The following is a 20,763-nucleotide window of genomic DNA, read 5'->3' on the forward strand; positions in this document are numbered from 1 at the left end:
TATGCAGTCGATTGTTCTCTGGCACCCATGTATGAAAAAGTCTATGAGACCGACGTCTTAGAAGATGGGAAGAAGCTGGACATCGGCGCAAGAAGCAAGCGTTCTCTGTCCAGCCTGCTTGAAGCTCAAGACGATGGCGCCGTCCCTGGGGCACGCCATCCAAGCGCCGCCATCGTACTGGAGTCCGGTGGCGCCGACGGTGACACCGGTGGTGCTGGCCGAGCACTGCAGCTTCACTACATTCGAGCTGGGCACGGTGGCAGTGCCACCGGGGGTGACAATCATGCCGGCGCCGGGGGAGGAGGCGCCGTTAAAGTTGACGACACCGACGTTCTGGTCGGTGGTGTAGAAGGTGGCGCCGCTGCCGGGGGCGGCGAAGTAGATGGGGGCCACGCAGACCTCGTTGGGGATGTAAGTGAGCTCTTGACCCTGGACGGAGGGGTTGAGGTCGAGGCCGGTGACGTTGGCCGCGAGGCGGAAGGATGCAGTGCTCCTGGCGGGGATGCTGGCGGCCGTCGCGGCGGCGGCGAGGACGGTAGCCTTCAGGAGAGTGTACATGACCATTTTGAAGATGTTTTGGGGTTGAAAGTTATAAGGTGGTGGGGATAGTGTTGAGTTATTGATTGGGTTGATGAGATTGATTATCAGATTGATGTGTTGGTGTGAGTTGATTCGATGAAGACAAAACAAACTCGTTTATCGGATCTTTTATCATCTTGTATACAACCTTTTTCATCATTACAAAACCTGAATGCAACGTTTCTTGATATTCCCAAAGTGGCAATGTAAGTCACTCGGAATCTTTGAGGCTGTTCACCTCGGATCCCTCGAACCGTCTATTTACGTGCATGTTGCTAGTCCGCAGTGTGCGCTTCGGATTTAAAGTGTCTTGAAATTTCCGCATATAGAGTCAGGAAAACTTAGCCGCAGCTGATCTTTGAGGCTTGGCGATGTTAGTGCTTAGGGAAATGCGAGTGCCGGCGCCCCGGTCAGACCCCCCGCTTGTTCCGGGATGGCGGGGTCATCGGCTGCCGGAGGTTTTCCTGGGGGTCGGGTTGATGGTGCCGACCCTCCGCACAGAAAAATGCGTTGTTATCAGATGCAAGTTGAGAAGTTCTTGTCCGCTTTCACATTTGTAAACGCCGACGGACTTCATCGCAGCCTCCACCACGCACCACGGGTCTCGCTTACCAGCGCGGCTCGATCCTTGGTTCCTAGTTGATCGTCATCACACGGCCACGATGCCTCGTATTTTCAATCAAGCAGGTAAGACATTCGGCCCTACTTGACGTTGACAGAAAGATGAACGGATGTAACTGATATATGAATAGCATGGTTCGGACTCTCATCATGTAATTATTCATTGGCAGTGTTGCTAACCAGCCTCCTCGTAATCAGCAACACCTGTCGAGTCCGAAAGATCAAGTGTAAGCCTATTAATCCTTACTGTTGGCGCCCGTCTTACACAAGGCCAGGCGACGAAGCGGTTCCGATTTGCCAACGATGTGCCAAAGCAAACCGATACTGCGACCGCAGCGCGGCTCCTTCACAATTTCATAACAAGACCCCGGAAGGTGATGAGACGAGTGGACTCACGAGTGAGTAGGAGGAAGAACAAACCAATGTTACTGGCGCCTAATCAAGCCTTTTAGCACCCTCGGCCCTAGGAACGTTCCCTTCGCCAACAAAGCCACGAGACGCCCTGTTGAATCCTTCGGTCGCGCGCTATTTTCACCATTACATCACTGACATTGCGCCGTGGTATGATCTCAGTGACAGCTCTCTCACATTTGCGACTAGACTGCCCGAAATCGCCTTGGAGAACTCATTGCCATTTGCTGCGATTTTGGCTCTTTCCGCGGTGCACATCAGTCAGACAACTGCGCCTTCAGCTAAGGCAGCAGCTGAATTTTACCACGGTCATTGCATTCGTATCTTGATTGATCTAAAAGATGATGAGCATGATGAGGTAAACACGCAAGGACTAGCGCTTGCCTCTGTTTGTCTGCTTCGCTCGTATGAGATTCTCAGCGGTACGCTTGAGCCGTGTGAGACGAAATTCCTAAAGCTGACCACGCGTAGAGGAAGTTGATCCAAACAGACATCTTCGGGGTGCCTACTCACTGGCAGCGTATCGAAGTCCTCTCATTGACTATCTAGGGTCTGGGCTGAGAACTGCAGGGTTCTGGAACTACCTCCGTGAAGACATCACTTTCAGTCTGTTCCAGCGATGCCCTTTGAAGATTGATCTAGACCAGATGCCGTTGCCGGGTCAACATCACACTGATCACAGCTACCTGAATACCGTATCGCTCATTCTCGGCCGAATCATCAATGCGTGCTTCTCAGGCACCATCGCAGAGCAGACCTGGACTGTTCTCTTTGACATGCTCTGTAGCTGGTCTGCAGACTTACCGGCTCGTTTCAGACCATTTTCAAGGGAGGATCGAGGACTTGGTTTCTCACTTCCATCAATATGGACTCTCAGGGACTGTCATGGTAGGTCGAAGCGGCGTCAATGATGAAGATTGCTGGCTGAGGTTGAATAAGCATCTGCTCTACATTACCGACTTGTTTGTGTGGCTATATTGTGCGGCCAAGCAACACCCCAAAACGTCGCGAAGCTGAGACAGCTTCTTGAACATGACCATAAGATCGGGGATGCGAAAGAAGAAGTCCTGGAAGCATGCGGTCTAGATCTGTGTGGCATCGCCTTCACGGCAAATATGCCTGCAGTTCTCGTTAACGCCTTCGGGCCAATCGCGTTCTGTGGGTGAAAGGAAAATGCTGCCGACGAAGTGAAACTTACATGAATGCTAGGCGCGAGATTCATCCGCAGTGAAGCCTCCCAGCAAGAGGTGATCCGTAGACTCATGGCGTGTAAGCGGTCAATCGGGTGGCCGGTTCAACGGCTAGTCTCCGACTTGCAACTTGCATGGAGTGGATCGTCTCCCGCAGATTCGCAACTAAACAGCGAATTACAACCAGTTTAATAAGCTATTTGCGGAGGATGGGGAAGCGTTAGTGAGTCTGGGGATCAGATGGGTAGGCTTACATAGAGGGGAAGCATAACCCGAGCTCGGGTTTGGAGGGGGAGCGGGGTGACCAAACCCGAGCTCGGCATTGGGGTAGCCCTCATGGAACCTCTCATTACTCCGAGTATTTAAATGCATGAGGCAAGCATCAAATATTCTCATCATGTCTCAGTATAATGCATCTTGAATAAGGCAACATGAGAGTTTTCTCAAAAACTTCACACTTGTTGCTCCGTCACCGCCCAGCTATCTCACTCAGCTGCAGCCACAGGGGCCTGGCGTCACTTACACGCGAACCCCAACCAACTCACCCGTTTGTCATCCGCCCCTCAGAGGCTGAAGTGCGCAACTGCCTCCTTGCGCCGCGAAACCTTGAACTTGCTGTCCGGCACTTACACGCTGATGGGCTTGTTGTTGTCGAGGATGTTGTCCCTCACAAGGACCTGGACGCCCTCAATGAGAAGATGGTGAAGGATGCGAGATACCTCCAGTCCCTCGGCGAAAAGGGCCCTTTCAACTACAATCTGGGGAACTTACAACAAGACCCTCCGCTTGTGGCTGAGTACTTTTATAAGTCCATCTTCACGAGTATGGCTCTTTTCCTTGGTCATGAAGACACACTCATAAAGTCACAGACCCCATCGCAACGCAGATCACATCAAATGTTCTGGGCCCCCGTCCCAAATGGACCTTCTGCTCTGCCAACTCCGCCATGCCACCTCTTCCCAGCGCCTCACCTCAACGTCAACCCGTACACTCCGACGCCGACTTTAATCACCCCTCGCACCCATTTGCGCTAGTCACCAACATCCCACTCGTGTCCATGACTCCCGAGAATGGGTCCACAGAGCTCTGGCTCGGCACGCATACCGCTGACGTCTCAGCACAGGAAGGAAAGCATGGTGAACGGGCCAGCGGAAGAATCAGAGAGGATCTTTTGGCTGAGAGGCGTGATGTGAGAGGACCATCGCAGCCCGATGTCAAGAAGGGTAGCATTGTGTTGAGGGACCTGAGGCTTTGGCATGCTGGAATGCCGAATATGAGTGGCGAGGTCAGGGTGATGCTTGCGATGATTCACTTTGCACCGTGGTATCGGAATCCCATGAGGTTGCAATTGGGAGAGAATGTCAAGGGCTTGCTGGCTGGGTTGGATCCTTACTTGGAGATTCCCGTTGACTGGGCGAAGAATGATGAGGTTTTGAGGTCTTACCTGCATAGGGGATTCGGAAACAGCTACGACTTTGATCAGGAGAAGTGAATAAAGAGGCACACCTGCCAATTGAGATGCCGCGCTAAATCTGCCTTGGCGGTTGGGCCGTTTCTTTAAGGACGTCGGTGACCCCCATGAGCTCTATAAAGCACTTGACTCCTGTAAACAGCCCCCCCCTTGATTCCGTTTCTGAGGAGTCAACAATTCATCAATACTCATGCACTCTTTCTCCACCTGCCTTTTACCACCCAAAGACCGCAACGTACACGTCAGCGCTCGCGGGACGTATGTCCCGCGATTGCTTAAATTCGGAACAACTATGATGGTCAACGCTTAGCGCAAAGTCAGCCTAGCTGCGCCCAGGAAAGCGAGGTTTTATCCTCAGCGCTCAGATGCAACAACCTCGAAGACCACATCATTCGTCGACACAGCAACTCGTCAAGTGTAGAAGCGGACTGGGAACACCCTGTCGGAGCATATGTCCACATAGACTGCCTCGAAAACCCCAGCTTCCGCCGGTATCCTGGAGACTAGAATCAACGATGTGTTGACCCAAGGAACCTCAACCGCTCTGCCTCACAGTCCTCGGGTTCAAATCTGAAGGACGATGCCACTCTCAATACTAAACATACACTCACGGAGAATGATGGTGAAAACCCCGCCATTTCCAAGCAAGATCATCCATCCCAACATCAAAAAAACCGCAAAAACCAATCTTCTTCGTTGCCTCCTTCTCACAATTCTTCATTCAAAGCTACTGTTACTTCGCCTGCCCCAGCCACACCACTCACGTCGTCTCTTTCAAAGCCAGCTGAGCCCCAAGAATCTTTGGCTCTCAATCATGTTGAGCGCGAGCCTCAGTCTCGCACTTATCACTGCAAGCTGGACTGCAAGGGCGTGTGGTATTCACAACGAGACCTTGAGGTCCGGCACTATGGTCCTTCCCATGAAAATGACCCTAGGATCGCTAGGATTTCTAAGATCCAAAAGTATCGGTATGGCTTCTGCGGGAAGAGCGACTTTCGGCAAGACAACCACTCGCGCCATCTTCAGCGAAAAAGAGCATATACACGAGCTGCTACTCTGCAGACATACTTTTGCGGAAGATGCGGCCACGAAACGAGCAGCAAAGAAGAATATTTGGAGCACTTGAGATCAAGAAGATCTTGCTCCTAGACCCCGAGGTCTTACAGTCACTCTCAACATGATTTTGCCGCCGCAGATGCGACGCTACTGTCCTGATCAACCACCATTTTTGCCTTTTCTTGTCCGAGCACGGCTAGGCTTCAATTTCCAGTCGTGTCTCGCCGCCGCTTTCCGGACTTATTGTATCTTGTCCTATAGTCCCGCAAACTCGCACCCAACATCTTAAAGTGGACAGATTAGGCAACAAATGAGCAACTCGAAGTGTTTACGAAATCACTTACATCAGAGACATAGCCGAGCGGAAGCGGCTTTTGGCGGTGCTTCGATGAAAGCATCTAGCCTTTTGGATTCATCTCGCGATCCTCGTGCAGCCAGGCTGGCGTTGGTTTCGTTCGACCATTTGCCACTATCGGGCAGGAGGAGGACCACATCAAGACTTGCCAAAATATTTCTACGCCGAACATTTCCTCAGCATCTTCTTTCCAAACTTCTTTACTTCCTCGTCTCTCGAGACACCAAAACCAACTTCTACGACTCCCCAGGTCTCCCTGTTGGGATATCACGAGCAAGACCCGACCGAGATACGCGGCCACTACGTCCGAATGAGTATGGCTACATCCCGGCGGCTCATGTGTATTTAATAACTGAGAGGAAAAATCCTCTGTCCTGGACGCAAAGGCTACCTAACCAAACCACCAGAGCAGAAGCGGCTCTGTGTTGGATTTCCCGTGGTACCAGCATCGTTCTCACAAAGTCTTCCAGCGCACCCTTTTTTCTAACACATTTCGGTATGCCTATGATTTCTTCTTCTTAAGGATTGTTCTTCAGCTAGGGAAGTCTATTCAAAAGACATGCTTGAACACAACGTCAAGTGTACTAACAAAGGCCACTCGGACCAAGATGAATGATGAGGAAACTTAGAACCTGGCTTGATGGTTCTGGATTCTGGAGGCACGCAACGTAAGAGTAATCACTGCCTGATATTTTGAGAAGGAACGAACGATCAAGTCCAAGACTGTGACCCGGGATTTATTTGTACCAGCTGGTCTTGTGTGCACTGTCTCTTCGCCAAACTCTCTTGTTACTCCGGTATCCCCTTCCGCCTGATCTTCCTTTGAGGTCATGCCCGAAACCACGCAGACGCGTCAAGTTCACTACATCAATCTTGCTCTTTGCATACTTTTATGCTACACTCTTCGGCATCTTGCACACGATGAAACGTCTCTTTAGAAGCGGACTTGAACCTGTACCACACGGCTATCTGGAGCTGAACGAAGGTTATGTCACTGCGACATCCGACGATCGCACTCTCAAACCAGACTCTGATACCTCAACCTTCTGATGGAAGTCTTCAAGAGTCTAGGCCATTCATTTCTTGGCGCTGTCTCTTCCAAAAAGGCGTTACTTGAAGTTGACATCGAGGTATTTCGCATGCAGCACTACGAGTTGCCCACGGACTTGCGGCTCAATGAAGAAAGAAGCAAGAACATCACGATTTGGAATCGCGGGAGGGTGACTGCCGGGTGGGATACCGTCGGTCTGGCACCCCTTACAAGAGCACACCGTAGGTATGTAAGCTGAAAAGGGAGTCTCGGAATGAGTTTATCGGCCAAAGTAATTGTGTTTGCTTCTCGATGCAGGCTGGCAGAGCCCAGATCTTGACAAACCCGTCGATTGCCAACCTTGCTCAACTATTCCTTCCATGGAAGCAAGCCTTCTGGACGGCGGAGGAGTAGGGATAATCGCTTTCACTTACATTTAGGGTTTGAGTTAAGCTCCATGTCAAGTGGATGCATGCCGGCTGCTTAAATCCTCCATCGGTAGCTTATCTCCATCAGGCATATCTCGCGCTTCCAAACAACCCATCGAAACCTTCATCCAATCGATCCTGACGTCAGTTTCACAAGTCAACCAGTCTTCGGGAAGCAATGCAAGACCAAGTTTTGACACGAGAAAGTCTCGGAGACACACGGCCCCGCACCGAGTCATAGCCTTAGGAAACTTGAATGGGGGACGCCGCTGGAGCTTCGAACCATTCTTCTACCTTGGGCATGTCTTAAAGGTTCTTGCACCGCTATGATGTTGAGCCACACGTATTCGTGAGGCCCCGGTGAGAGTGCCTGGGGCAGAGACACCGTCTGATCATATGTGCCCTCCCCCGCAAGATCATGGCGCTCGATGTCGGCCCCCCGCGCAGCATCGTCTGTTAACCGTGTGCTGTGACTGGCTTCGGACGATGACGGTCGTCTATGCGGGTGAACTTTGGCGAAGGCCCGGGCCGGACGTGCATTAGGTAGAGAAGCAGAGTAGAAGTAAGATAGCACCCGTCCGTAGAGATTCCTGCCGGATAGTCTCTCCCGCATCACTTGGGGCACAGCGAACGCGATAAAATGCCATTTTTCGATTACGTGCGAGATACGCTTGCGTGGCAGACCATTCGTTTGGTGACGGGTGGCACGCTGCCCGAGTTTCAATATTTCGATGAACGACATCCTTTGCTTAGACAGAGGTATGTGAATGACAGCGCTCGAAGAAATGGGCCGCAAGAGACGACGGAGGCGATGGGGTCATACGCGAGCAGAGGTCCGGCTCTGAAACGCAACGCATCGGAGAACAGGGCGAGGAACGCGACTAGAGATCCCTATACACGCGGGCGCTCTTTTGACGAACCAAGATTACCGCATAGCCACTGGTCGAATGAGACTCTGGAGATCTCGAACTTGGAGAAGTATTCTTCCAACTCGCCTATCGCCAACAGAAATTTTCACCTAGTCCAGTTTCTTCCAGACGATCCAGAGGTACAATCCAATCAACTTGATCTCTGCTGTTTTCCACTGACGTGAAATCAGGATCCGAGGAACTGGACCGGTCTCAAGAAAACCATCGTCAGCTTTCAGGTTTGCCTACTCATTGCCTGCACATATGCCGGTGCGTCCATCTATACGGTCGGGATCGCCGGCGTGAGGGAGCAATTTGGAGTCAGCGAAGATGTTGCCCTTCTTGGACTGACCATGTTTGTTCTTGGATACGGTATCGGGCCAGTGAGTTGAGTTCCACACCATTAAGACATCGTTATCTCATTTAGGCGCAGATGGTTTGGAGCCCGCTGGAAGAGATGCCCCAACTCGGGAGAAACCCCATTTACGTCTTTGCACTCATCATGTTCATTGTGGCTCAAATACCGATAGCTCTGGCTACCAACATCGGCATGCTGCTGTCCTTCCGGTTCATTGCCGGTTTCTTCGGTTCTCCAGTTCTGGGTTCGGGGGGCGGAATCCTGATGGATTTGTACGCAGCGCGAAAGCAGACCTACGCCATGGCAATGTGGGCTCTCATTGGCATCGGGGGCCCGACAATTGGCCCGATCATCGGTGGGTTTGCTGTCGAAGCCATGGGCTGGAAGTGGACGGCTTGGATTACCGCCTGGATGGGGACGACAACACTCGTCGTGATGCTCTTCTTCCTCCCGGAAACCAGCGCCGACAACATCCTGTACCGACGTACTCTTCGACTACGCAGGGCAACTGGTGATCGACGTTACATCTGCGACGCCCAAATCAAGTGGGAAGACACGACGGGGAGAGAGGTGTTTTTGACTCATCTAATCAGGCCGTTTACGATGGCCATGACCGAGCCGGTTGTCTTCCTCCTCACGCTGTACAGTTCCTTCATCTACGGCCTGATGTACATCTGGTTCGAGGCACTTCCCATGGCCTATGAAGAGGTCTACCACTTCGACCTGGGAACTCGCAGCATCACTCTTCTGGGCCTGATCGTCGGTGTCCTTTTGATAATCCCTCCGTTCTTCCTCTACTATAGGAAGCGCATCGAGCCTCACTTCGACCACCTGGGCAACATTGAGCCTGAAAAGCTTCTATTGCCGGCCATGATTGGGTGCCTCTTCCCGCCGGCTAGTCTGCTGTGGTTCGGGTTTACAGCGAAACCCACTACCCACTGGAGTGTTCCCATTGTCGGGTCATCTTTGTTCACATCAGGCGCTCTGCTGCTGTTCATCTCATTCATGAACTACCTCGGAGAGTCGTTCCCGGATCATATCAACTCCATCTTCGCAGGGCATGAGATATTCACTAGTCTATGCGGCGGCACATTCCCTTTGTTTGTGCCGCTGTTGTATTTCAAGTTGGGCATCCTCGGATCGAGTATCTTGCTTGCAATTTTTGCGGTGTCATTTGTTCCCGTGCCATTTGTTCTCTTTTTGGTAAGTCTACGAGTGACAAATGTTCCGTGACCGTGGCTGACTTCATCACAGAAGGGTGCAAAGCTGAGAAAGCGTAGTCGTCACACTAGAAAGGATAGTTTCCACGCCTAGAGACATACACAAGCAACAAGAGCATTCTATGGGAGCGATGAGATGTATCTTTATTTCGATAAGAAATCAAAAAGATTGAAGTTTTGACCTAGCCGATTCCGTATGCTCTGCCAGAGCTCCGCGAGACTATTTCCAGCAATCTGGTTCATCACAGGTGTCGTCGGCAATTTCCTTGCACTTGCTGATACACTTGAAGGGATGGATGTCTGGGTTTTCGCATTGCTTGGTGCAATGCGTAAAAACACGCATAAAACACCTTGGGAGGCCTCCATACATACAACCAGAAGTTTTCTTGTCGATGTCGAGGGGCGGATACCCGGCTTCTTGTTGCTGGACTGCCCGCATTTCTTGATAAACTTCCTCCCTGAGGAGATCAGGTATGAAGTCGACCCCTGGAATGAATTTGACGTCCTCGATCTCGTCCGATGTGAAAGGACGATTGATCGCTGTGGCGATGGTGCCGAAGAGGAGGATCTGGGCGTTGAATTTGTACACATGGCAATGGAACGTGTTATGGCATGATGTAGAGTTCGACAGGACTTACGAGGTTTCTCAGATGCATCGCGGCGAGGACGTCAGCGGCTTGAATGGCTTTGTTCAACAAGTTGATCAACGGGTCTATGAGGGTCGACCCGGACCTGGCTTGATATAACAGAGAAACAACAAGATTAGAATCTGAGTGGACACCGCCAAAGTCTGTCGCATAAATACCTAACCGAGCCAACTTTCCTGTGCCAGAGATACAACGCTGTACGACGTGACGGGCATATTCAGTTGCTATCCTTCTTTTCACCCGATGCTGCATGTACCTCCTGGGTAAAAGGTGTAACAAGAAGTCGCACAAGGCCCGCAGTATCTCGGGTCAAGCCAGGCAATCTTTGGCTTCACACGCCGCCTGGAAGCAAATCTAGGCCACATCAGACCTTGGACGGGCCAGGACATAAACAATATGTCTTCCGCGAAGGTCCAGAAGTGCCGATCGCTGCCACGAGAATGTGATGACGTTCGCTAAGTAGGGTCTACTGCCTTCTTGATGCGTAGGTTGGGTTCCTGGTTGCATGGGTGTCTTTTGACTGCCCGGCCAGTCCCTCTGTGTACGCCGGGCCGGAGCCATATATCGGCCCCACATCTCCGGATGCTGTCCGATACACCTTCTCTTCTCACTAAGATCTCCAGGCCTTTTGACTTATATGAGGAATGGCAGAAGAAATAATTGCCAAGTCCACGCAATATCACATGTACAAATGAATGTCGCCTTTGTTGTAGTTCTACCAGCTAATAGCCCCTTCAAGCACCAAACTTCTTCAGATCCTTGACCAAGTCACTGATGCTCTCCTCCAGACTCCTCCACTTGATCCCCAGAATCTTCGCCGTCTCCGAGTCATCATACCCGTAGACCTTATCTTTCGGCGGCTGCTCCCCGCCCTTCGTTCCAGGCGCCGGCAACCTCTCCTTCAGATCGGGGAAGTTCTTCCTCACGACCTCGGCAATCTCCGCATTGCTGAACCACCCGGCCGTCGTAAACAGCCTCTTGCCCCCAGCCTCAGCCTTCTCCAACGCCATAATATGCGCCAGCGCGAGGTCCCGCACATCAATCCACAGATACGCCGCCCCCGTCGGCGCGACCTCCTCCTTCCACTTGCCCTTAACCAGGTCCACAACCCGCTCGTTGGACGTGTTGATGCTGCTCAGGTCCGCGAAGTGGTGCACCACGGGGCCCAGCACGAGCGGCGGGCAGACAGTCACGAGGTCGAAACCCGGCTTCTCCTTCTCCACAAACTCCCACGCGGCCTTCTCGGCCAGCTTCTTGCTCGCGCGGTACGCCGTCGCCGGGCTGCGCCCGATGTCGTCCACCGTCACGGGGTTCCAGTACTTCTCGCTGAACACGGTGCCCGGGTCCGCGAGCTTCGCCTCGTCAATGATGGACGCGAAGCTGCTCGTGACGACGACTCGCTTGACGCCGGGCGCGTCGCGCTTGAGGGCCTTGAGGATGGCCGTGGTGCCGACGAGCGCGGGGTCGATGAGCTCCTTCTTGGCGTCGGTCCACTTGAAGTGGAACGGCGAGGCCGTGTGCAGGACGGCCTCGAGGCCGGGCGTCTTGACGACCTCGTCGAAGGCGTCGGGCTGCGCGATGTCCGGGACGATGGCGATGGTGAGGCGCTTGGCGTCGAGCTCCGGGTGGGCGTCGCGGATCTTCTGGGCCTTATCCTCGGAGCGGACGGTGGTGACGACGTCGTGGCCGCGTTCGAGGAGTTGCTCGAGGATGTGGGCGGCGATGAAGCCGGAGCCGCCTGGGTGAGGGCAGTCAGTGTGATGTCACGGTGATGTTTCCTTCATCTTGAGACATGAAAGAAGTGAGAATGGCGAGGAGGATTCACTTACCAGTAAGAAGAATCTTGGTCATCTTGTCCGTTTTTACTCTTGGGTGGTCAATTGAACTCTCCGGGTGACGATGTCAGTTTTGAAGCAATGTTATGAGCTTCAAGCTGTGGTATTAATATTACTAGTGAAGAAGGCTCCGTTATTTATTCACGTACCTGCCTTTGTGACCCTCAACGCATTACCCCTCCATTGCATGATGAATAACACCAGAATTGCCCCGCTTCGCGCCTATCTCCCCCGCCATTAACTCCCCCGTGGGAGGCCCGGCCCCCATCATCACGTCATTCCGACCACTCAAATGCAATTCATTTGCTTACCCAATCCTTAGCACTTCCTCGGCTTCGTTACCACCGATGTCGCAAGTCCCTTGGATGACACGGAGTTTGCTGGCGATAACAGTGTTGGCTGACACGCCGATTGCTCCGATGCGGTCCCAATCGCCGAAATGCGCCGTGATCTCACTGTCCGCCCCCCGCTGGCCGAAGGATCCGACCCCTTGGCAACCCCGTCCACACTGCCGGGTCGGTCCGTCTTACAGTCGCCGACGGAGCGGCACAGCTGAATCATCTCATGGAACTACACGTCAAGACACTTCCACATGCGGGCTATGCATCAGGTTCTTATTCCTACAAACGAAATAATACAATCGTTTTGTTCGACTTCGCGTCTTTGAGCCCAGCTGCTCGCTTGACCACTCCTCAAACGGATGGTGTCAGATTCGCTGCTTTGGGGGGTAAGTCCAGTCAAACCGCTGTGATCGACCGACCGTTTCCTTCCTCATAAATTCTCAATAGCCAGAATCCCAATCTATTTGCCCGACGCCGGCGCCTTTGTGCGAGGCGTTATCAAAGTAAGCCCCAGGGGAGGGGAGAGTTGTTATGTTTTTTTGCGTAGAGCGGTTGTTTCGCCTTGTTTCCCACATGTCTTTTCGGGTCCGATTAGTGTCGACCAAAAAAAGCTGCTCCCCCAAACCTGTCGGCCATGCCTTCCTATGTCCAAAGCGAAAAAGCTCGCACGTTCTTCTTTCGAATCGCTAAAACGCCTGCCATGCTGTACCGGTGAATGATACAAGTAAGACAATCTGAGTGCCTCCTCTAGCCGTCTCTCGGCCTCCGCACTCGTGCATGTAACCTTGAAGTGAATGAATGTTTCAAACCAAGACCGGATGACCTCCGATCATGACTTCTGGTTCGGGCCCGGGACCATGCCGCCCGTTGACGCCGGTGGCGGCGGTGCCGGGGGTGGAGTCGCGGGGCCTTCGCTAGGTGGGGGAATGGGTGGGGGAATCTGTTGGCCGATGGCAGCTCCTGCGTTGGCGGGGACCTTCATCGGGCCATTAGGCACCGGCACACGATCGACGAGCTTCTCGCCGCGAATGACCTTCGCAACCTCGTTCTTGTCCAGCGTCTCGTACTCGACGAGGGCCTTGGCAAGGAGGTCAAGTTCCTTGCGCTTGAGGGTGAGAAGTTCACGCACGCGCTCGTACGACTCGCTCAGGGTCCTCTGGACTTCAGACTCGATGAGAGCCTTGGTCTCTCCGCTGAGCTGGTTGTAACGCTTGCCGTACTCAACAGGGCCGAGCTTGGCAGACATGCCGTAAAGAGCAACCATCTGGAAAGCCAGGTTGGTGGCGTTTTCAAGATCCTGAGACATGTCAGCAGACGTCAGTTGAGCCAGGCAGGAAACAACGAAAGACTTACGCTAGAGACACCGGTAGTCACCTTGTCGGTGCCGTAGACGAGCTCCTCAGCAAGCTTGCCGCCCAAAGAAGTCTCGATCAGACTCTTCAAGTCCCTGGTCGTGTACGAGTACTTGTCCATCTCGGGGAGATGCGCGGTGTGACCCAAACTCTGGCCGCGGGGCAGAATGGTTACCTTGTAAAGCTTGTTGGGTCCGCTCTCGTTGAAGAAGGACACCAACGCGTGGCCGGCCTCGTGGTAAGCAGTCATCTCCTTCTCCTTCGGTCCAATAACCATGCTCTTGCGCTCGGCACCCATGATAACCTTGTCCTTGGCCCACTCAAAGTCGTTCATGCCGACAGTCTGGGCCTTGAGTCTGCTCGCGCGGACAGCGGCCTGGTTGACGATGTTCTCCAGCTCGGCTCCAGAGAGACCTCCAGTGCTTGCGGCGATGGCCTCAAAGTTGATCTCAGGGGCGGCCTTGATCTTCTTGGCGTGGTACTTCAGAATAGCAATACGTCCGCGGACATCAGGGAGGGAAACGGTAACGTGGCGGTCGAATCGTCCAGGTCGGGTAAGGGCCTTGTCGAGGAGCTCGGGGAAGTTGGTCGCGGCGATGATGACAACACCACTGTTCTGCTCGAAGCCGTCCAATTCGGTGAGAAGCTGGTTGAGAGTCTGCTTGTGGTATGCGGCGTCCCTAGTGTTGCGTCGTCCACCAATGGCGTCGAGCTCGTCGATGAAGATGATGGCGGGAGACTTGGACTTGGCCGACGCAAAGAGATCACGAACACGCTTGGCTCCAACACCGACGTAGACTTCGTCGAACTCGCTGCCAGACATGTAGAAGAAGGGAACACCAGCCTCGCCGGCAACAGCGCGTGCGAGAAGAGTTTTACCAGTACCGGGGGGACCGACCATCAGAATACCCTTGGGGAGCTTTCCGCCGAGCGTAGAGAACTTGTCCGGGTTGCGGAGGAACTCGACGAGCTCCTGCAGTTCGTCCTTGGCCTCGTCGGCACCGTGAACGTCGGCAAAACGGGTAGTCTGGTTCTCGGCCTTGGTCTCGCTGTCAACCTTGCCACCGGGACGCTTGAACAGGTTCAGACCCTCGACCAGCATCGTTACAGCGACAAGACTGAGGTAGGTGAACAGGCAAAACCAAGCGATGAACTTTATCCAGCGGAACACGACGCCGCCGAAGGACTCGTCGACAACAACGTGCAGCGGGCCTGTCTGACCGTTACCAGAAACCTTCGCCATAGCCATATTGGAGTCGCGCGAGCGGGCGGCGAGCGCCTGACCCACCGCCTGCAGCTGAGCCTGCGACAGGTTGCCGTTGCCAGCCGGGGTCGCGGCCTGGCCGCTCATCTCGTGGCCGCCGTTGCCGAACGCGGAGGGGAGGTGATCGTGACCGCCGAGGCCGCCGACGGCAGCAGTGCTCTGCATGCCGAGGGCCTGGTTGTAGGCCTGGTCGGTGGCGTCGTTGGTTGCGAAGCGGCCGGAGTTGTAGCGTTCGATGACGATGGCGGGCATGTTGGCCTTGAGGAGGAGCTGGTAGAATGCGGTCTGCGCGGTGGCGCTTTGGGGGTTCCTGTTAGCAGCCGCCTCTCTGCTGGCGAGAAGGTTGCGAGAGATGCCGTGGTTCGTTCCGAGGTGTCGTTGCTGGAGGGCGAGGCCGAGGCCCAGGGTTACCCTCATGGGAGAGGAGGGAATTGCCGGGCGAGCGGCGGAGAAGGTTGCGAGCTTGAGTACCGACTGCATCGTTGCGGGCTGCATTGCCGCGCGCCGAAACAGCGGACTGGCGAGTGCCAGCGCTGCTGGGCGTAAAGCCATGATTGCCTCACGGAGGTGGACGGACAGATGCGGTTGATGGCGCAGTCTAGGAGAGGTGTATGTGGTCGAATTGGGTGTTTGTCAGATGCAGAGAGCAGTAAGGACAGCCTCTCTCGTTGGAGCAAGAGCGCCCCTTTCCGCGAAGGAGAATAGCAAGAGAAAAAGATCTTCTACTATTGACGTCTTTGGAGTTGCGATTGGGATGAAGATGACATGGTTCACCGCGGGCTACTCATCGTCTTGTTGAGAGGCGACGCAGCAAAGACCGAAAGTGGACGGATATGGATACGTTGAGGCGAAATGCGCTAGTTGACGTTATTGCACCCTGCCTGCTTTGCTCGGTTTGCTGCTGGCGGGCGGGCAGGGCAGGTGGTGGTGCTAGGGCCTTAGGGTGAGGGACCACGCCAGGCTCGTCGCTGCCTTCCGAATTTTTCCCTGCCTCCGAGACGCCGCCGTGACCCGGGAGCGCGCGCTGAGCAAGCGCAAAGAGGGGCCACGTGACGTAGTGCATTCTAGAATGTGCCCGGGACGGCGGAAGAAGGCTGTTCCGACGGTCATTTCGAGATGAACCCGCAGGGGCAAAGCCTTATTGAGCCATGCGTATTGGCTGATATCCAGCTGTCAAATGAGACAACACAGCATCTCGAGCTTTGCGAAGCTTGAGAGTTAATACTTACAGAAATGAGCTTGAGTATGGAGAGTAAGGCAATGGCAATTATCAAGAATAAGTTTACCTTCTCATCCGTGACCTTTGGTGATGTCGACACAAACGCATCTGATTGGCCATAATTACCCAAGACTTACAACCAATCACACAATTTCCTTCAGCGAACAAGGTGAGACCCCCCAGTCCATCACCGCCAAACAAATGCACGCATCCCTCCGGATTCAGCCAGACGGCGCAGATCAATCATCACCCAAAAAGTCATCAATCTACGCGCCCGCTGCGCGCTGCTCCGTCAAGGTTGCGCCCCTCCTGATATTACACATCATCTCCGGCTTTTCCTCCTCTTTAACCACGCCGCTTTTCTGCACTTCTACCTCGCCCAAAACCCCCTCACTTCTCTCACACGAATGATCGCTCGATGCGAAAACCCTGGTTGTCGGCGGCCTCGACGACAACAGGCCATCGCTTGACGATCTAGATGTCGAGCATCACTTCAACAGAACTCTTACAGCAACTCGGAAAACCCGATGCCTCGGCCCCAGAACCACCTCCCCTGTTCACGGCTCTCCCGGTCCAGCCTGCCTTCATAACGTCGTCAGATTTCATCAACACGCCGCCGCCCACTTACACGACTATTTCTGTTCTACATTCCACGGCATATGCAGTATGGAGTCGACCTAGCAACGGCCGACATCCCTCATATTCCCGCACAACCCCTTCAACCCATCGTCCTCAGTTTGCCCATCGACAAGACACCAAAAAAAAAATCTGCCGGCCAACGAAGCTGCCTCACTCACGCCAGCATCTTGCCATGCAGTAGTCACTTGCTATAATCTCATCCTCCAAACGCTCAAATCAAACCGGCCCTGCTCTCCCACCGGAACCAAACAAACGACCCAAGCTAGCACCTCACCCACGGCGCATCATCTGCACGAATACATGTCAACCGCACTCTTTCACCCGGCACTAACATCACCAAATACCAACAGGCTAAAATCGAACTCATCATGCCGCCCCGCCTTCAGGCTCATCTCTCAGTCATATAACCAGCACACTCTTCGAGGAAGGGACACTTTCATTGACAGATTCTTTGATTTTTGTCCCGGCTACAGGTGTCGCGGTTTTCTTTCCAGAACAATCCTTTTTGTTGCTCATTTCCGTGCCCCCTTTTCCCGGCATTCCAGAGAGAGCAAAATAACCAAAAGCCGCACCAAGACAGCAAGAAACGAGGAACACTAAAAATACATATAGACAACCAAAGCCTTTCTCTTCCTCCTCTCTTTCCTCCCCTTTCTGAGAGTAGGGTCGTCGCCTTCCCAGTCTCTCATGTGCCTTCCCCGGCCACCACCTCCGAATACAACCCGCTTTGTTCTAGGGAATGCGCCGCCGCCGCCGGACAAAAAAGTATCGTCGACTTCGTGTTGTTGTTACAGGGAAAGGGTTTTTGTTTTCCAAGGAGAGAGCAAAACAAGAACTTTGCCGACCCGACCGAAAAGCCTGTCGTGTATCAAGGCGTTTTCCCCTTCTTCTTGACCATCCCTTTATACCTCCTTCCCCTTTTCCCCGGTTCATCCACCATTATGCAATACATCCTCCCACATCACCCGTTTCCGCTTTCTTCTCCTTCCAGGTCCGTAGGTAGAAAGGGCCGTCAAATATTCGGATATCGTCAAAATGATTTCCCCAACATGTTTCTCCCCTTGCCCATATCTCCCGCCCCAGCTCCGGTTGTTATGCTCCAGGTTTGCTTTCATGGCATCATGTCATCCAGAGGGCCCAGAGTCGACGGACTTGCCAACCTGGACCCCCAACGAGAAAGAATGAAAATGAGAATGAGGGAAAGGAAAGAAGTATGGAAAGAGAAAGTATTAATAGACAGCAAAAACCGCCGCCAGTACCGGAGCTCCCATATTCAAAGTATCAAATCCCCAATGGCCCCACCAACCAACCCAGAACAAATTATTCGGAAAACAGCAAAAAAAAAAAAGCACAAACAAGCCTCCTAATGATATATCCCAACAGAAAATTTCAGATGCGCGCATGTTCGACGTCCAGGGGTAATCGTGTGTTGTCTGACAAAGGAAACGGTTTTGCCTTGAGGCGAAAACAAAAACGGCCTGCGAGACCATCGAGGCGAGGAATCGAAGCGAACAGGTCCGATGACCCGGGAAGGGCGGGTGCGAGTATGCGTGAGCGTATCATCCCGTCCCTTGTTCGAAGCAGTTCTTGTTCTTGACGAAGAATTACTCAGACGTCTCGGCCGGCGAGGGCCAATGTGTTGTGCTGGGCGAGGGTGTTGAAACCCAGAAAAAACAAATTACCACCAATGTATGCTTTTGGGGCTCAGTTGGACTTTTCTGTTCCCTTCTTTTCTCTTTCCAGTACCGTCAAGCCAACGAACGGACGACAGACAGGGAGGGGGCTGTGTGGCTCAATGCCCATTAGACCAATCCAGAGTTCGCTCTCTTTCAACAGTCGACGACAGCTCGGTTCTGTGGAGCCCGCGTGGTATCTCCTTCTCTTGCATTCAACGAGTTGGGGGAATATGAAAAAAAAATCAAATCGCCATCATGTTTTAGGGTGTTGGTACAGGCGGGTCGCCCGAAGTAAGGCTCTCCGCGGAGGAACGGTGATTATGTATCGGGAAGAACGAGGTTTGATGGTGGAGTGCGGCGGCAGCGCCAGAGTCGAGACACGATGTCGTGGCCTACAGGTTCTCGATCCGGGCTGAGGGAAGCTGCATCGACGGGTCCTCAAACTCGATCTTGGGTCCTCCCCAAGGGTCGTAAACGCCGGAGCCGTACGTCGGGAGCTGGCCGATCGTGGCAACCTCGACCGGTGCCTGATAGGGAACGCCGTTCCAGTACTCTTCGGGCTGAGCTTGGGGTGTTGGGGACGCGTACTGGCTCGGGACCTGCTGTTGAGGAGGCGGCGCGGGCGCCTGCGTCGGGATCGGTTGGGGGGTATGAATCTGCTGTTGCATCTGTTGCGGGTAGGGGACCATGCCCGGCTGCTGGTGCTCGACGACGGGGGAGGCATTGTGCAATGCGTACGTGGCTGCTTGAATTGGTTGGTGAGTGTAAAACCCTTCCTGGGAGGATGGGCTCCTACCCGAAGCTGCCGAGAAGCTACTCGGGCTGCTCTGAATTGACTGGTTCATACCAGCGGCAGAGTACGGCATGTCAACCTGCGGTTGCTGCTGCCGGGGCACTTGGCCATACTGGTTCTGCATGGGGTTCGTGTTCATGGTGGCAACTCCCGGGTTGTTCTGCTCCGTCACGTAGTACGAATGCTGGGGCATGCTCGCGGTTCGGTGCAGCATCTGCACACCGGGGTGTTGCTGCTCGTGGACGGGCTGGCCGTGGAACTCATGGGCGCCGCCTGAAGAAAGGCTGTGGCGGTGAGCGCCGTACTGGGCTTGGGGCTGTTGCTGCATCGGGTAGCCGTTCATGTGCTGTCCGAAGTCGGCGAAGGAGGCGGCTCGGTGCATGGCGTGGCCGCCGTGCATGCCAGGGTGGTTCATGGCCATGACGCCTTGAGGAGGCCACTGCATGCCTGCGTGCTTCGGGGTCGAAGGTGACTCGCCGCTGTCAGAGTCCGAGGTGCAGTCGTCCATGAGCTCGTTGGGGTGAAGACCACGCTGGTGAGATCTTCTTTGGTGCTTGACCATGGTGGTCTTGCGGCAGAAGCTGTAGGGTTGATTAGTGTCAAACTCTTGCAGGATGGAGGGATGGATGATTTGAAGTCTACCTCTTGAGGCAACCATCGTGTGCGCACTTGTACGGGCGTTTGCCAGTGTGGATGCGGCGATGTCTGGCCAAACTTGAGGACTGCTGAAGTCAATACGGGATTCATCTTCCAAGAAGTCTTGGGGGAACATACATCAGAGAAGCGCTTTCCGCAACCGATGTGCTGACATTGGTGCGGCTTCTCTCCGGTGTGAGTACGGATGTGGACAGTGAGAGCACTTCGCTGGATGAAGCTCTTGCCACAGCCAGGTGTCGTGCAGGAGTAGGGACGCTCGTTGGTGTGAATGCGGTAGTGTCTCTGCAAGTCAGACTTCCTGTTGAAGCTCTATAGGAAAGACGTCAAGATTAGAATCCGTCCACAGACGGGGCAAGGCGGAAGAAGGACGCAGGGTCGAGTGACCCCGAGTTCTGGGAACTCACCTTGTTGCACGACTGCCAGTCGCACTGGAAGGGGCGAGCGGTAGGCTCGTTCTCAACAAGCTCCATGAGTTCCATCTCTTTGGGATTTTGTTTCTGGTGTCGATCGAATTACCAAGATGCGGACCGGTGCAGTAGTCGTGCTACTTATAGTGCCGCGGCGGAGGATATTAAAGGATGTCTTTGAATTATCGGGTGATGAAGACCAGGGCTGGTTGTGGTGGCCCGGAGAAGAGAGAAGCAAGGGTTGGCGTGGGTTGATGTATGTAATATGGTACCCCGGTTCGGAATGTTGCTTAAGCGGGACGCTCA

The 20,763-nt window shown here is 53.8% G+C and overlaps 6 protein-coding genes across 6 annotated transcripts; 2 read left to right on the forward strand and 4 right to left on the reverse strand.

Moving 5' to 3' along the window:
* Positions 1 to 57: 57 nt before the first annotated feature.
* Positions 58 to 564, reverse strand: CGCA056_v002862 (uncharacterized protein; the record flags this gene model as incomplete). The annotated part of the gene is made up of 1 exon (XM_037318119.1): positions 58 to 564. One exon carries the CDS (start codon positions 562 to 564, stop codon positions 58 to 60), a length of 507 nt encoding a protein of 168 aa, XP_037184102.1.
* A 2,634-nt stretch (positions 565 to 3,198) lies between these two features.
* On the forward strand, positions 3,199 to 4,293 carry kanJ-0 (Kanamycin B dioxygenase; the record flags this gene model as incomplete). The annotated part of the gene is made up of 3 exons (XM_037318120.1): positions 3,199 to 3,206; positions 3,301 to 3,623; positions 3,671 to 4,293. 3 exons carry the CDS (start codon positions 3,199 to 3,201, stop codon positions 4,291 to 4,293), a joined length of 954 nt encoding a protein of 317 aa, XP_037183015.1.
* A 3,488-nt stretch (positions 4,294 to 7,781) lies between these two features.
* caf5-0 (Caffeine resistance protein 5) lies at positions 7,782 to 9,721 on the forward strand (the record flags this gene model as incomplete). Its single annotated transcript, XM_037318121.1, has 4 exons — positions 7,782 to 8,189; positions 8,241 to 8,432; positions 8,483 to 9,610; positions 9,662 to 9,721. 4 exons carry the CDS (start codon positions 7,782 to 7,784, stop codon positions 9,719 to 9,721), a joined length of 1,788 nt encoding a protein of 595 aa, XP_037183014.1.
* Positions 9,722 to 11,008: 1,287 nt separating this feature from the next.
* Positions 11,009 to 12,125, reverse strand: azaE-3 (Ketoreductase azaE; the record flags this gene model as incomplete). Its single annotated transcript, XM_037318122.1, has 2 exons — positions 11,009 to 12,012; positions 12,104 to 12,125. 2 exons carry the CDS (start codon positions 12,123 to 12,125, stop codon positions 11,009 to 11,011), a joined length of 1,026 nt encoding a protein of 341 aa, XP_037183444.1.
* A 1,154-nt stretch (positions 12,126 to 13,279) lies between these two features.
* YME1 (Mitochondrial inner membrane i-AAA protease supercomplex subunit YME1) lies at positions 13,280 to 15,618 on the reverse strand (the record flags this gene model as incomplete). The annotated part of the gene is made up of 2 exons (XM_037318123.1): positions 13,280 to 13,747; positions 13,804 to 15,618. The coding sequence occupies 2 exons, from the start codon at positions 15,616 to 15,618 to the stop codon at positions 13,280 to 13,282; spliced, it is 2,283 nt and encodes a 760-aa protein (XP_037184094.1).
* Positions 15,619 to 18,992: 3,374 nt separating this feature from the next.
* Positions 18,993 to 20,529, reverse strand: CGCA056_v002867 (Zinc finger protein 143; the record flags this gene model as incomplete). Its single annotated transcript, XM_037318124.1, has 4 exons — positions 18,993 to 19,974; positions 20,036 to 20,115; positions 20,168 to 20,359; positions 20,455 to 20,529. 4 exons carry the CDS (start codon positions 20,527 to 20,529, stop codon positions 18,993 to 18,995), a joined length of 1,329 nt encoding a protein of 442 aa, XP_037184091.1.
* Between the last annotated feature and the right edge of the window lie 234 nt (positions 20,530 to 20,763).

This window comes from Colletotrichum aenigma, assembly GCF_013390185.1.
Source record: "Colletotrichum aenigma strain Cg56 chromosome Unknown KSG_Cg56_contig02, whole genome shotgun sequence".
In the NCBI taxonomy this organism is placed as follows: domain Eukaryota; kingdom Fungi; phylum Ascomycota; class Sordariomycetes; order Glomerellales; family Glomerellaceae; genus Colletotrichum; species Colletotrichum aenigma.